Raw genomic sequence first — 14,264 nt, forward strand, 5'->3', positions numbered from 1 at the left:
TACAGTCAGTAATTGTAGAACTACAAAGTGCTTCTATATGGTCAGTGGAGCTGATAAAATGGGTTACAAAAACCCAAACTTGCTCACATTTAACATTTAATAGTGTAAGAGTATTCAAAAGGTGTTTCATAAGAATAAAAATGAATCTAAATCTTCCTACAATAATCTATTCAGTTAATCACCACAATTAATGTTGTCTAAATCCCAAACACAAAACTATAAAGTATCTGGTCACACTGCCTAAGATACAAATCCTGCAATTTAATTATATTTTAATGTAACTGAAATGTGCTATTATATAGTTATTATAAAATAGTATTATTATTTGTTATAATAATAATTCATAGTAATAATTTAAATGGTTCCAAATGATAGACAGTGGCTCAGATGGTTACACCCTGCATAAAAACCCACTGCGACTTTGACCAGGATTAAGCAGTAAATATTAACAAAATTAAAGATATATAATAAAGAATGGATGTTTAATATGTTATAAATAGAGATGCAATAAAGTACCACAAAATAAAGGCATACAGTAGAACCATGGTTAAATACCAAATGACCAAATAACACCATAGTAAACAATAGTGTGTCAAACAGATTTAAACAGATTTTCAAACAGGTGCTCTGTGCAACAATGTATGCAACTTTCTGTGTGCATAGGGTTCATTAAAATGGAATCATAATAATAATATGACTATGTGTATGTGAATTTATTAATTCTAAAGATTATTTGTTTTTCAGATGTATGAGAGAAAGCTGGTACTTACGGGAGATGCGGTAGTGGTGAGGTTGTTGGTGGCTGTGTGCTGATGAACAGCTGGGCTGATGATGAACATAGCACTCACTCGCTCACTCTCTCTCTCTCTCTCTCTCACACACACACACACACACACACACACACGCAGCAGCTCTCAGTAAGTCAGGTCACCTGGGACACACTACAGGACAGCTCTTCATCTTCATCGTATTCAGCATAATACCTAATACCTCAAGTCTTTATAAGAGGATTAACTGTACTGTCTCCATACACTCTCATTAGCCTATGCCTTCAACCAATTCAGCCCAATTATACTGATATTGCTTGTTTTTCCTATCAATTGTATAATACCAGATTTAAAAAAAAATAATCCAAAAACCTTCTTACCTAAGACACAGCAAGTGTTAAAGATTCCACCATTGGAAAAAGACTAGGTGAAATGGGTATGAATGGAGGAGATGCAAAATGCCATTAAAATGCTGTGCCATTTAAAGCCATTCTGCAAAAGAAGAGAGCACATCTAAACTGTGTGATGTTAACAGTTTACCTGTTCACACAATCAGCGAATAAGTTTTTCCAAACAGGTCATATAGTTATTTAGGAATAATAATTTTCAGATCTAAAACACTTTAATGCTACAGTGACAGACTATACAGTGCTGTAAAAGTATTCCACTCCATAAACTAATAATTCATGTAAGTTTTATTTTAAAATTGCAACATGTATGTATTTTCTATTGCATGTATTATGTATTATCCAGTTATGTATAAGAGATTGTGCATTACATAAACTTACAAATGTACCTTACATATATAAAAATACATATGACCAAATTCCCAACTACACCCTACTACAGTATAAAAATAGTAACATTTAAAAAAGTATTAAGAAGTAATACCCCTGTTGTTGTAAGGATGCAGAACATTTAAAGCAGAAAACAAATCAAATCTGATTATTAAAAACAAAACACCACCTCCACTATCATCATCATCATCCAATGACAACATTTGACAACAACTGATGCAAAAATCCAGGACAATCCAGGAGAATTAAAGCAGAAAAGCAATCAAATCTGATTATTAAAAACAAAACATCATCATCAACAACTGATTTACATTTTTTGGCATTTAGCAGACGCTGGTATCCAAAGCGACTTACAGTTGTGACAGTATACAGTCTAAGCAAATGAGGGTTAAGGGCCTTGCTCAAGGGCCCAACAGTGGCAACCTGGTAGTGGTAGGGATTGAACCACCAACCTTCTGATTACTAGTCCGGTACCTTAACAGCTAGGCTGAGAATAAAATGATGCACAAATCTTGGAAATTTTAAACAGAAAACAAATCAAATCTGATTATTAAAAACAAAACACCACCTACAACACAAACATTATTATTAGATAGATAGATAGATAGATAGATAGATAGATAGATAGATAGATAGATAGATAGATAGATAGATAGATAGATGATAGACAACTTCTTGCATACATACAACATTTATAAAATAATATAGAAAAAGATTCTACGTATATACATGTAAACACTATTTTGTGGTGCATGCATAGCATACAAAATGTATAATAATAATAATAATAATAATAATAATTATTATTATTATTATTATTATCATTATTATTATTATTATTATTATTATTATCATCTTTCTCGCTCATTTGTCAGGGAACGTAATGTCAGGTTTCCATTGTTCCTACTCGGTATTATTACCGCGTGCACACTTACCAAGTGAGGAGTTACTTTTGTTTTCCTTGACCGCAGGATGGGTAAAGTGTAGCTTTATTTCTCCCTTTTTGTATTTTTAATTATTATATTTAAGTGTAATTTGTACAAGGTTTAGTTAACAATACCGTTGTTCAGCTAGTTATATAGTTAACGTATTAATAAGCGGGGAAAGTAACGTTATGCGTTGTTATTGTGTGTGAGATTATATAGATCAATACCTCGTCTGTTTTTAACAGGGAACAAACACAACATAACCAATTTCTTTGTGCTGTAATGAATTTACTTAAAATGTTAGTAAAGCCCTGTTTAAAAACTAGTGAGTACATCTTTCCTTCTTGTATTACAATTAGCAAGATAATTTACAGTCAGGAGCTACTAGTAGAAGTTTACGAGGTCTGATCAGCTTTTTAGGAACTTTAACACTTTGGTGATATGGAGAATTAAAGTGTGTAAACACCACGACAGGAAAAAAATCACATGAGCAATAATCTTTGTAAATTAACTGTTGCTTAACATTAGTGTGGGGGGCAGCAGAATTACCCCAGAGTCAGATTTTTGGATCAGAAATGAAATCAGACAGATAAATTCATGAATCTGATTGCCTAATTGTGTATTTAAATGTGGATGTTCATGACTATTATAAAAGTACTAAGCAGGATAGCTTGGAGAAGCCCTTGCCCCAAATAGAATATGCTTTATTGACAATAAGCGTACAGTTAAATCTAAATCAATGTCAACAATTTTGAAATACTGTCCATTAGACTAAAATGATGTCATGTTTGTTTATTTAGTTATTAGGATTTTAACGTGATGTTTTACACTTTTGGTTACATTCATGACAGGAACGGTAAGTACTGGTTACACAAGGTTCATCAGTTCGCACAGTTAAATCGAACACAGTCATGGACAATTTAGTGTCTCTAATTCACCTCACTTGCATGTCCTTGGACTGTGGGAGGAAACCGGAGCTCCTGGAGTAAACCCATGCGAACACGGGGAGAACATGCAAACTCCACACAGAAAGGACCCGGACCGCCCCACCTGGGGATCGAACCCAGGACCTTCTTGCTGTGAGGCGACAGTGCTACACACTTAGCCACCATGCCGCCCAAAAATGATGTCATACTATCTATCAAAACAGTATTCTAAGGTGATATTACACATTTTGCATTATTAGACAAGCCAAGGGTGACAGTGGCAAGGAAAAACTTCCTTAAAATTACAGGAAGAAACCTTTAGAGGAACCAGACTCAGCAGGGACCGAATAGGATTAACACAAATCATACATACACAAAATGAAATTAAACTTTAAGTTATAACTAGCAAAAAAATAATAATGTAAACAATTGGAGTTCTTCATTATTCAGTTCAGTCTGTAGTGGGAAATTTTTGGTGCAAACATGCCAGGTTTCTGTCACATCTAGCAGGAGCAGCATTGTTGGCACGGCAGTCTTGACCATCAGGTGGGTAAACAGGGTTCTGCCAGAACCACTTCATGGTAAAACAACAGAGTAAAATGTCAGTTTTGCAGAGAATAGCATTAGACTCCGACACCCCTAGTTATTACAGCATAACTAAAAGGGAGAGCGAGCAGGTATGAAGGCATGAAGGCTTTCACAGGACATTAGCGCCCACCTTCCCTACCGTCATCAAACCTGAGTGATCGGACAAGAGAGGCAGAATGACAGCAACCCAACATCCCTGATCTCCACAAGTTTATATGACCTTATCTGTATTACATACCATAATACCTTTCTCATTTTTCTAATACACATAAACATTCTCTACAATTCCTCAGGTGGATTCCAAGAACTTTTATAATTTCTTTAGTGTGAGGATTGAACACAGATGCCACCATGCCAACTGTGGTTCTTATGGATGCATCGCTGTCCATGACACGGCCTGTGTCACTGGAAGGCAGTGAGGATTTCCAGAGGAAAAACCTGGCTGTTCATGGCTTAACAATGCTGTTTGAACACATGGCCACAAATTACAAGCTGGAGTTTACTGCACTTGTTGCCTTTTCATCTCTCTGGGAACTCATGGTGCCTTTTACCAGGGATTACAACACTCTACAGGTATGAACTTAAATGGATCTTAGTGACATATAATGTTATTGTATTCCACTTAGTAATCGAATGCAACTTGTAATGGGTCTTAAAATATTAACCGATGGTTCATTTGGCTATTAAAAGTTTTGTTGGTCTTCAAATACATCTTGTTGTTAAATTTCGGATTAAATACAAGCACATTTTACGTTTTGTTTGTACATGTTTTCTAATTTAATGTATGTGCGTGAAATATTTTGCAATGCAGGAGGCACTGAACAATCTGGAGGACTATGATAAAACCTGTTTGGAATCAGCGCTGCAGGGTGTGGGTAATATTGTGCAGCAGGAGTTTGGCAGCACCTGTTCATGCCAGGTATTTTTTTAAATATTATGTAGTCAAAACTATTTACAGGAAGCAGAAATAGTTGTAATAGTTCTATTGACCACTTGATCGACCAGACTATCAGGTACTATTTTGTCACAGAATTTCCCCAATCTCGCCAGTCTTCTCCATGTTGGTCCCATCCGTACTCTTATCTCATCTTCCCATCGTCGTGGAGGCCTTCCGAGTGGCCTTTTCCGCTCGCGCGGGTACCACTCAGCAACTGCATGGGTCCACCTGTCAACGGTGAACCGTGCTACGTATCCGGCCCATCTGAGCTTGCTCTTCCGGTACTCTGCGATAATGTCCATCACTCTACTTCTAGCTCTGATCTAGTTCTATTGCATGCTTATAACTTTACATAGTATTTCAGACTATGTAAAGTTATAAGCATGTAATAGAACTAGAACAAGGAATAGTCTGACATACCAACTAGTATAAGGAGGGAGACGAACTGAAATCTATGATTTGTTAATTCACTTAACAGACAGGACAAAGAAAAGATGTTCAGTGTTTTCAATGACAAACTTAATTCTATTTGTTAAAATGTAGAAAAGCTGAGACAGAGGCATGTTTACCGCTGTTCACATTAGCTTTTCTTTTATTTATACTTGTTAATCATTTGGAGATTGAAGAAACAAATTCTCACAGTTTTGCCAGTGGAATTATTGCCCATTCTTGCTGTATACAAGACTTGAGCTTCTCAACAAACTGTGATCATCATTGTCTGACCACAGTTGTCACCGTTGTCTGATTCTACTTGTGCTGCTTTTTGTTTATCAGTTTTAATTCCTGTGGATTATTTGATTTCCTATAGATGCTACTGGTGACTGATGGAACTCTGGGAATCGGCCGTGGTTCTCTGCGCCAATCCCTGGCAACACTCAAACAACGAGGAGAAGAAAAGAAGTTTCCCTTACCCTTCTCTTTCCCCTGCAAACTTTACATCATGTGTATCGCTAATGCAGAGGAGGTACTCATGGCATATAAACTAAGTGTTAAAACTAAACTGTAGAAAAGAATGTTTTGCGATCTATCTAAGGTAATAAATCTAGAGTATAGTATGAATTAAAGCATCTCATTTTATAACTTACAGCTTCAAGCCACTGATGCAATGGACAATCTGGAGCAGCTGCTTGCATTAAATGGTGGAGCAGGACAGATTTTCACTATGGATGGGCCACTATGTCTAAAAAGTGTTCAAGCAATGTTTGGGTATGTACATTTATTACTCTCTTTTCAACCATTGTTATATTACAAGAAACCAGGGAATACCATGGATACATTATTGCTGAGTGTAAAATTTGTGTCTTAATAGGAAGCTGATCGAACAGGCATACATGCCCTTCCATGCTGTGCTGAGATGTGGGAATCTAGCCTCTGATGTGCAAGTGTTTCCCAGACCGGAACCTGTGATAATGGACACAGAGATTGACCCAGTACCAAAAACAGTGCTCACAGGTCCTGCTCACAGAAGTATAGATTCTAAAATATGGACCAATACAGAGCTTAGAGAGAAAACCTACACTGATCAGCCATAACATTAAAACCACCTCCTTGTTTCTACACTCACTGTCCATTTTATCAGCTCCACTTACCATATAGGAGCACTTTGTAGTTCTACAATTACTGACTGTAGTCCATCTGTTTCTCTACATACCTTTTTAGCCTGCTTTCACCCTGTTCTTCAATGGTCAGGGCCACCACAGAGCAGGTATTATTTAGTTGGTGGATGATCTCAGCGCTGCAGTGACACTGACATGGTGGTGGTGTGTTAGTGTACTGTATCTACTCACTGTCCACTCTATTAGACACTCCTACCTAGTTGGTCCACCTTGTAGATGTAAAGTCAGAGACAATTGCTGCTGTCATCTTTTGCTGCTGTTTGAGTTGGTCACCTTCTAGACCTTCATCAGTGGTCACAGGACGCTGCCCACAGGGCGCTGTAGGCTGGATATTTTTGGTTGGTGAACTATTCTCAGTCCAGCAGTGACAGTGAGGTGATTAAAAGTTCCATTAGCGCTGCTTTGTCTGATCCACTCATACCAGCACAACACACACTAACACACCACCACCATGTCAGTGTCACTGCAGTGCTGAGAATGATCCACCACCTAAATAATACCTGCTCTGTAGTGGTCCTGGGAGAGTCCTGACCATTAAAGAACATCATGAAAGGGGGCTAACAAAGCATGCAGAGAAACAGATGGACTACCGTCAGTAATTGTAGAACTACAAAGTGCTTCTATATGGTAAGTGGAGCTGATAAAATGGACAGTAAGTGTAGAAACAAAGAGGTGGCCATGTTATGGCTGATCAGTGTATATCCAAGATGAATAATATTCTGCCAAAAATAATAACACACAAACAATTGTACTTTTTATGTCTATATTTTATACATATTAGTAATTTACAAAGGCTGAAAAGGTATGTAAACCTCTAAACTGATGACTCTTAAAGTCAGGTGTTTTAGCTTATGAGATTAAGGTAGAGGCGGAGCATGAAAAGAACAACTGTGATATTTGCTGTTACATGTGGTCACTATATTTGTGTTAAAAAGCTATTGTTATTGTGTTTCAGAGATAGAAATAGTGGGTTTCATTGAAATCGCCGATATTGCCAGTCCTCCGGTCCTGTCCAGACACCTGGTTCTTCCTATCGCTGTGAATAAAGGTCTTCACTCCACTTCAGACTCTTTGTTCTTCGTTTCCTTTGTTGTGAATAAAAAAATGCTCATTCCTGATTTTTGTGTTTGCTCTTAGAGGCAGATGAAGTAGGTGCAGGAGCTACTGATGAAATGGAAGAGGAAACGTCTACCAATCAACAGGCAGGGAAAAGCCCCAATTTCTGTGTTCTTCTGCACGGCAGTCTGAAAGTGGAGGGCATGGTGGCTCTAGTGGAGCTGGGGTAAGAAAGTATTGTATTGTTGTACTTAAACTAAAGTAGTCATTTTATGTTCAAGGTCTTGGTAAGGGTGTCTCTCTCTCTCTAACCAAAACTTTCTCTGTCAGGCCTGAGTGGTACGGGATGCTTTACTCGCAGGCAGATAGTAAGAAAAAATCTAATCTAATGATGTCCATTTTTAAACCTGGCCCAGTTCCTCTGCCATGGCTTGGGAAAATCTCTCAGCTTGGACCAATCTCAGGTAAAATACAGCTCTCTTTCTCGAATATGGGGGGATATTATTTTTAGACAAAGGTGGTTGAACTGACATCAAGTCAGTCTGTCATGGAGAGACCAATCATTTATTGAATGTAAACAAACTTGAGCTCTGCTATATGGACTTTAGTGGCCATACCTTGTTTTTATCTAGTCGTATCCAGTTTCCCCGATTGCATTATGCTTCCTCTTTACTGCTGTTGACCTCCACTTTGACTGAGGAGAGCCGTGACTAACACACACCCCCTCTGACACGTGTGCAATAGCCGACTGCATCTTTTCACCTGCACAAGGCGAGTTCATATGTGGATCAGCTTTGCACACAGAGAGTCACACCCTGATCCCATTATCTCCCGTCTCTGTGCAGGCTCCATCAATTACCCAGCAGAGGTCGTAATTGCATTAGTTATGTGGAATCCCCTCCAGCACCCTCCCTAAACAACAAGCCAATCATTGTTCGAGTAGGCGCCCAGCCTGCCGGTAGCAGAGCTGATATTTAAACCGACAAGTTTTAACACTGTGCCGCCTGAGTGCCCATATCTTGTTTTAAAGTGTGTTAGGAATTCCATGTAAAATCACACGGAGTATGTGGACACTCAACCCTGATGCTCTGAAGGCATCCGCTCTTCTTGTAAGGCTTTGCACAAGATTTTGGAATGTGTCTTTGGAAATCTGTGCCCATTAGGCCAAAAGAGCATTTCTTTTTTTAGATCAGGCACTAATTGAACGAACAGTGCAACACATAGGCCAATAAAAAATTGGCATTTAAATTTATCCAAAAGGTGTTCAGTTGGATTAAGGTCAAGTTTTGTGCATGCTAATGGAATCCCTTCACACCAAACTTGCTACACCATGTCCTTATTGTATTTGCTTCGAGCACAGGGGCAGAGTCATGCTGGCTTTGGAAAGGGCCTTTCCAAACGGTTGCCACAAAGCTGTAATATGTTGCATCATCTTATTAAAAATGCATGGACGTCCCTGGAAAAGAAGGCAGCATATATTGCACTAGAATCAGAAAGTACTTTTCTGCATTAATGCTGCCATCACAGAAGTATAAATTACCTTTCCCAAGGACACTGACACAGCCCCATACCATGACAGACCCTGGCTTTTGGACTTGTTGCTGATAACAGTCTGGATGGTCCTTTTTGTCTCTTTCAAAAAAGACCTGGAATGCTGCTTTGTCTGACCATGATACATGTTTTCACTTTATAATGGTCCATCCCAGATGCTTTCAAGCCCAGAGAACTTGACGTAGCTTCTGGACATGGTTAATATGAGGCTTCTTTCTGCACAGTAAGGTTTTAAGTGGCATTTGTGAATGTAATTCTTGTAATGCTTGACAAAGGTTTGCCAAAGTAATCCCTTGCCCATGTTATTATATCAGCTGTAAATGAATGACGGTTCTTGATGCAGTGCATCCTTGCCCTTTATACACTAAATTCTTCCAGATGTCTTGAATCGTTTAAACATATCATGCACTGTAGAGGGAGAAATATTTAAATTCCTTTGCAATTTTTCTCACACATTTGTTGACAAACTGGAGATCCTTTACCCATTTTCATGCCTCAAAAGGTTTTGTGGATACCTTTATGCTTTTATACAAAATCATAATTACAATCACCTTTGAAATCACTTTTTTTAATCTCATTACTAGCCCCAAATTGCCTTGTTCCAAGTTTTTTTGGAATGTGTTGCAGGTGTGAAATGCATGAATAGATGTACTGTATATTAACAAATAAGTTTAAATTGACCAAAATACTGCATATCATGGGTTCAAACTGTCTGCTGTAAAGTAAAAGTCAATGTTTATTTGCATTTTCCATACTATCTTTTGACTTCGCAGATGCACCAGAGAATCCCTATGGAGAAGATGACAGCAAAAGCCCTTTTCCTGTTCTGCCAAAAAACAAGCGCAGCTATGCTCAGAATATCACAGTCTGGATCAAAGCCAGTGGAGTGCAGGTATTTTGTCACAACTGAATTATAATCAAGATTGAAGATGCATAACCTGGAACAACTAAAGATACAGTGTATCACAAAAGTGAGTACACCCCTCACATTTCTGCAAATATTTCATTATATCTTTTCATGGGACAACACTATAGACATGAAACTTGGATATAACTTAGAGTAGTCAGTGTACAGCTTGTATAGCAGTGTAGATTTACTGTCTTCTGAAAATAACTCAACACACAGCCATTAATGTCTAAATAGCTGGCAACATAAGTGAGTACACCCCACAGTGAACATGTCCAAATTGTGCCCAAATGTGTCGTTGTCCCTCCCTGGTGTCATGTGTCAAGGTCCCAGGTGTAAATGGGGAGCAGGGCTGTTAAATTTGGTGTTTTGGGTACAATTCTCTCATACTGGCCACTGGATATTCAACATGGAACTCTCTGAGGATGTGAGAAATAGAATTGTTGCTCTCCACAAAGATGGCCTGGGCTATAAGAAGATCGCTAACACCCTGAAACTGAGCTACAGCATGGTGGCCAAGGTCATACAGCGGTTTTCAAGGACAGGTTCCACTCGGAACAGGCTTCGCCAGGGTCGACCAAAGAAGTTGAGTCCACATGTTCGGCGTCATATCCAGAGGTTGGCTTTAAAAAATAGACACATGAGTGCTGCCAGCATTGCTGCAGAGGTTGAAGACGTGGGAGGTCAGCCTGTCAGTGCTCAGACCATACGCCGCACACTGCATCAACTCGGTCTGCATGGTCGTCATCCCAGAAGGAAGCTGACGCACAAGTAAAGCCCGCAAACAGTTTGCTGAAGACAAGCAGTCCAAGAACATGGATTACTGGAATGCCCTGTGGTCTGACGAGACCAAGATAAACTTGTTTGGCTCAGATGGTGTCCAGCATGTGTGGCGGCGCCCTGGTGAGAAGTACCAAGACAACTGTATCTTGCCTACAGTCAAGCCTGGTGGTGGTAGCATCATGGTCTTGGGCTGCATGAGTGTTGCTGGCACTGGGGAGCTGCAGTTCATTGAGGGAAACATGAATTCCAACATGTACTGTGACATTCTGAAACAGAGCATGATCCCCTCCCTTCGAAAACTGGGCCTCATGGCAGTTTTCCAACAGGATAACGACCCCAAACACAACCTCCAAGATGACAACTGCCTTGCTGAGGAAGCTGAAGGTAAAGGTGATGGACTAAACCCAATTGAGCACCTGTGGCGCATCCTCAAGTGGAAGGTGGAGGAGTTCAAGGTGTCTAACATCCACCAGCTCCGTGATGTCATCATGGAGGAGTGGAAGAGGATTCCAGTAGCAACCTGTGCAGCTCTGGTGAATTCCATGCCCAGGAGGGTTAAGGCAGTGCTGGATAATAATGGTGGTCACACAAAATATTGACACTTTGGGCACAATTTGGACATGTTCACTGTGGGGTGTACTCACTTATGTTGCCAGCCATTTAGACATTAATGGCTGTGTGTTGAGTTATTTTCAGAAGACAGTAAATCTACACTGCTATACAAGTTGTACACTGACTACTCTAAGTTATATCCAAGTTTTATTTCTATAGTGTTGTCCCATGAAAAGATATAATAAAATATTTGCAGAAATGTGAGGATGTACTCACTTTTGTGATACACTGTATATATATATATTTTTTCATTACAGACAGATGTTCAGAAAATTCTTCGCAATGCTAGAAAACTTCCAGAGAAAACACAAACCTTCTACAAGGTGAGTGGCAAAACACTATATAATATAGTGTGGGGTCACTCAGGTGTCATAGTGGTATAATACTTTAGCCTAGGGGTTCTGGGGTTCAAATGTCAGTGGTGCTGTCGGCTGCTCGGTCATCTACACAAACATGACTTGGGGAGGGGGGTAGGGTTGGGACAGGGTTAAGGGTTCCAGTGACTGAACAGCATAATTGTTGGGAGGTGCTCTCAGTGTCTGTCAAAAGTCTGGGATGCGTCAGGAAAGGCATCCAGCAGAAAACCGTGCCAAGTCAGGCATGAGGAACAATATGCCCTGCTGTGATGATCCCTGAAATAGTATATGAGAGCAGGAAGCAGATAAAAAACGATAGTGTAGATCAAGGGGAGAAAACAGGATTTTTGAATACAATGATGTCTTATTATTTTGAAGGCAGTGTCATCACAAAAGGTTTAGACCAAAGAAAGTGTACTGGCTGTGTCACAAACGCCACATTACCAGACTATATACTATTTATATTATTTAGTATGATAGTTTGTGGTTGTGGACACAGCCTTCAATTCAGTCACTTTATATATTGTAAGTGTGTAGTGCTCAGTATAGACTTTTCTACATGTCCTAGCATCTTGTGTTTTTAAAAACCTTTTATAAATAGTAATATGCCGAACTCGTCGGTTTGAAACTCAGCTCTGACATCTGGCAGGCTGGACAGCTGCATGAACAACGATTGGCTTGTTCATACAGGGTGGGAGCCGGATGGGACCTTAATGAGTCGAGGGATAATGCGTCGATCAGGGTGTGGCTTTCCGTACGCAAAGCTGATCCGCATGAAAAGATGCAGTTGGCTACTGCACATGAGTCTGAGGGGGCGTGTGTCAGTCTCAGCTCTCCTCGATCAGGAGTAGAGGTCAGCATCAGTAGAGAGGAGGCATAGTGCAATCGGGTGAGTGGATACGACTAGATTGGGAGGAAAATTGGGGGAAAAAAGCAAATGTAACTTTAAAAAAAAAATACAAATATGTTGATGGTGCAGAAAAACTAATATATACTCGAGTGGTTTGGCAATCTGTGACGATGATCTCGGTTGGGAGAAATGGCATTTCTGACTACCATAAACACCAGTCAGTTTGTCCTTGTGTACAAGGGGCAGTGGTGCATTCTGCAAGTACATTGATTTAAAAGTCACTTGAAGAACGAACCTGCCAGATTGATATTTTAATGGGAAAAGGAAACCAGTCAATAGGGAAATGGCAATGACTAAAGATGTTCTGAGGAAAATTGTTTGATAATTGAGACAACTGTTTTTTTGTGTCTACTGTTTGTATTTAAGGAGCTTAATCGTCTACGCAAGGCAGCTCTAGCCTTTGGTTTCTGGGAGCTGTTAAAAGGCGTGGCCGAGCTACTGGAAAGAGAATGCACATTACTGCCAGACTCTGCCCATCCAGATGCAGCTTTCCAGCTATCACATGCTGCCCAGCAACTCAAACTGGCCAGTACCGGAGACCCCAAATATGCAGCTTTTGATCATCTTATTACCCCCATGCATACAGACTTCTCAGGAGGATCAAGTGGAGCTGACAGAATGTAGGCCAACAAGCAAACACTGACTGACTGACTGACGGACAGTAACTTGAAATTCTTTCTACATTTTCTACAGTGATGAGGTTAAAACAATGTACGGATTATTTTGTGGGATTTATAATATTTAGGTCTTTGGAGCAGATAAGAACTATGAACTCTTTTGATGGCTGTTGTCATGGACACATACAAAAGCTAATTGTACTTTAGTTATTCCTGCTACACCCATAGCAAACAATGGCATAAAATAAACCATGCAAAATCAAAAGGTAATAAATAGAATGGGTCATACTGATGAATCAAATGGCATTGTCTTGGGATGCCACAATTCAGAAAGTGCAACAATGGCTACTTTTGTAACAACTGTAAAATATGGTTAAGTAGAAATAGTTTTAAATGATTTGGATTAGATATTTTACTGTTGTTAAGTCAAATTAACAATTCCTGAGTCTTGTGTGCTTCCAACTTTTGGGAAAGACTCTTTCCTGATTTTCCATTATGACCAAAGTCTACAGTCAAATGGTTTGTGTGAAAAAACACAGAACGCTAACATCAACCCAATCAAATACCTTTGGACTGAATTAGAACATTTACTATGAGTCAAGTCTTTTCACCCATAATCAATGCCCAGTCTAAATTAAAGCAAACCACTGCAATCATATTCCAGAATCCTATGGAAAGCTTTCCTATAAGAGTGAAGGCTATTAATGCACATGGTTTTGCATGTGGATTAGATGTTTAGGGTCCAGGTGTCCACAGATTTTTGGCTATGCTGTGTATTTGCTTTGTAGGATCTTGCATTGTTTTCTAGAAAAATTAGTAGTTTTGTGTAAATAACATTTTCTACAAGAGAATAAAAAAACCTGATGGATTATTGTGGTAATTATTGTGTTACAAGGTGATTTACATATAGCTACA

At 39.3% G+C, this 14,264-nt stretch overlaps 1 protein-coding gene across 2 annotated transcripts; it reads left to right on the forward strand.

Moving 5' to 3' along the window:
* Nucleotides 1-2,504: 2,504 nt before the first annotated feature.
* On the forward strand, nucleotides 2,505-14,218 carry ints14 (integrator complex subunit 14). Of its 2 annotated transcripts, XM_063004683.1 has the most exons (12): nucleotides 2,505-2,540; nucleotides 4,298-4,577; nucleotides 4,816-4,923; nucleotides 5,750-5,905; nucleotides 6,029-6,147; nucleotides 6,251-6,393; nucleotides 7,513-7,605; nucleotides 7,695-7,839; nucleotides 7,944-8,077; nucleotides 9,938-10,056; nucleotides 11,724-11,789; nucleotides 13,099-14,218. In XM_063004683.1, exons 2-12 carry the CDS (start codon nucleotides 4,356-4,358, stop codon nucleotides 13,354-13,356), a joined length of 1,563 nt encoding a protein of 520 aa, XP_062860753.1. In that variant the 5' UTR covers nucleotides 2,505-2,540; nucleotides 4,298-4,355; the 3' UTR covers nucleotides 13,357-14,218. The 2 variants fall into 2 exon arrangements, with proteins under 2 accessions (XP_062860753.1, XP_062860754.1); XM_063004684.1 differs by lacking the exon at nucleotides 2,505-2,540 and having other exon boundaries at nucleotides 4,024-4,577.
* Nucleotides 14,219-14,264: the final 46 nt, after the last annotated feature.

Source organism: Trichomycterus rosablanca, chromosome 11, assembly GCF_030014385.1.
Source record: "Trichomycterus rosablanca isolate fTriRos1 chromosome 11, fTriRos1.hap1, whole genome shotgun sequence".
NCBI lineage: Eukaryota > Metazoa > Chordata > Actinopteri > Siluriformes > Trichomycteridae > Trichomycterus > Trichomycterus rosablanca.

Excerpts from the sequence above, each read along its gene's own strand:
- ints14 (XM_063004683.1), top strand. The coding sequence starts at position 4,356 with ATGCCAACTGTGGTTCTTATGGATGCATCGCTGTCCATGACACGGCCT. Across the intron at positions 4,924-5,749 it reads GCAGCACCTGTTCATGCCAG|ATGCTACTGGTGACTGATGG; the intron begins GTATTTTTTTAA and ends GATTTCCTATAG. Across the intron at positions 10,057-11,723 it reads TCAAAGCCAGTGGAGTGCAG|ACAGATGTTCAGAAAATTCT; the intron begins GTATTTTGTCAC and ends TTTTCATTACAG.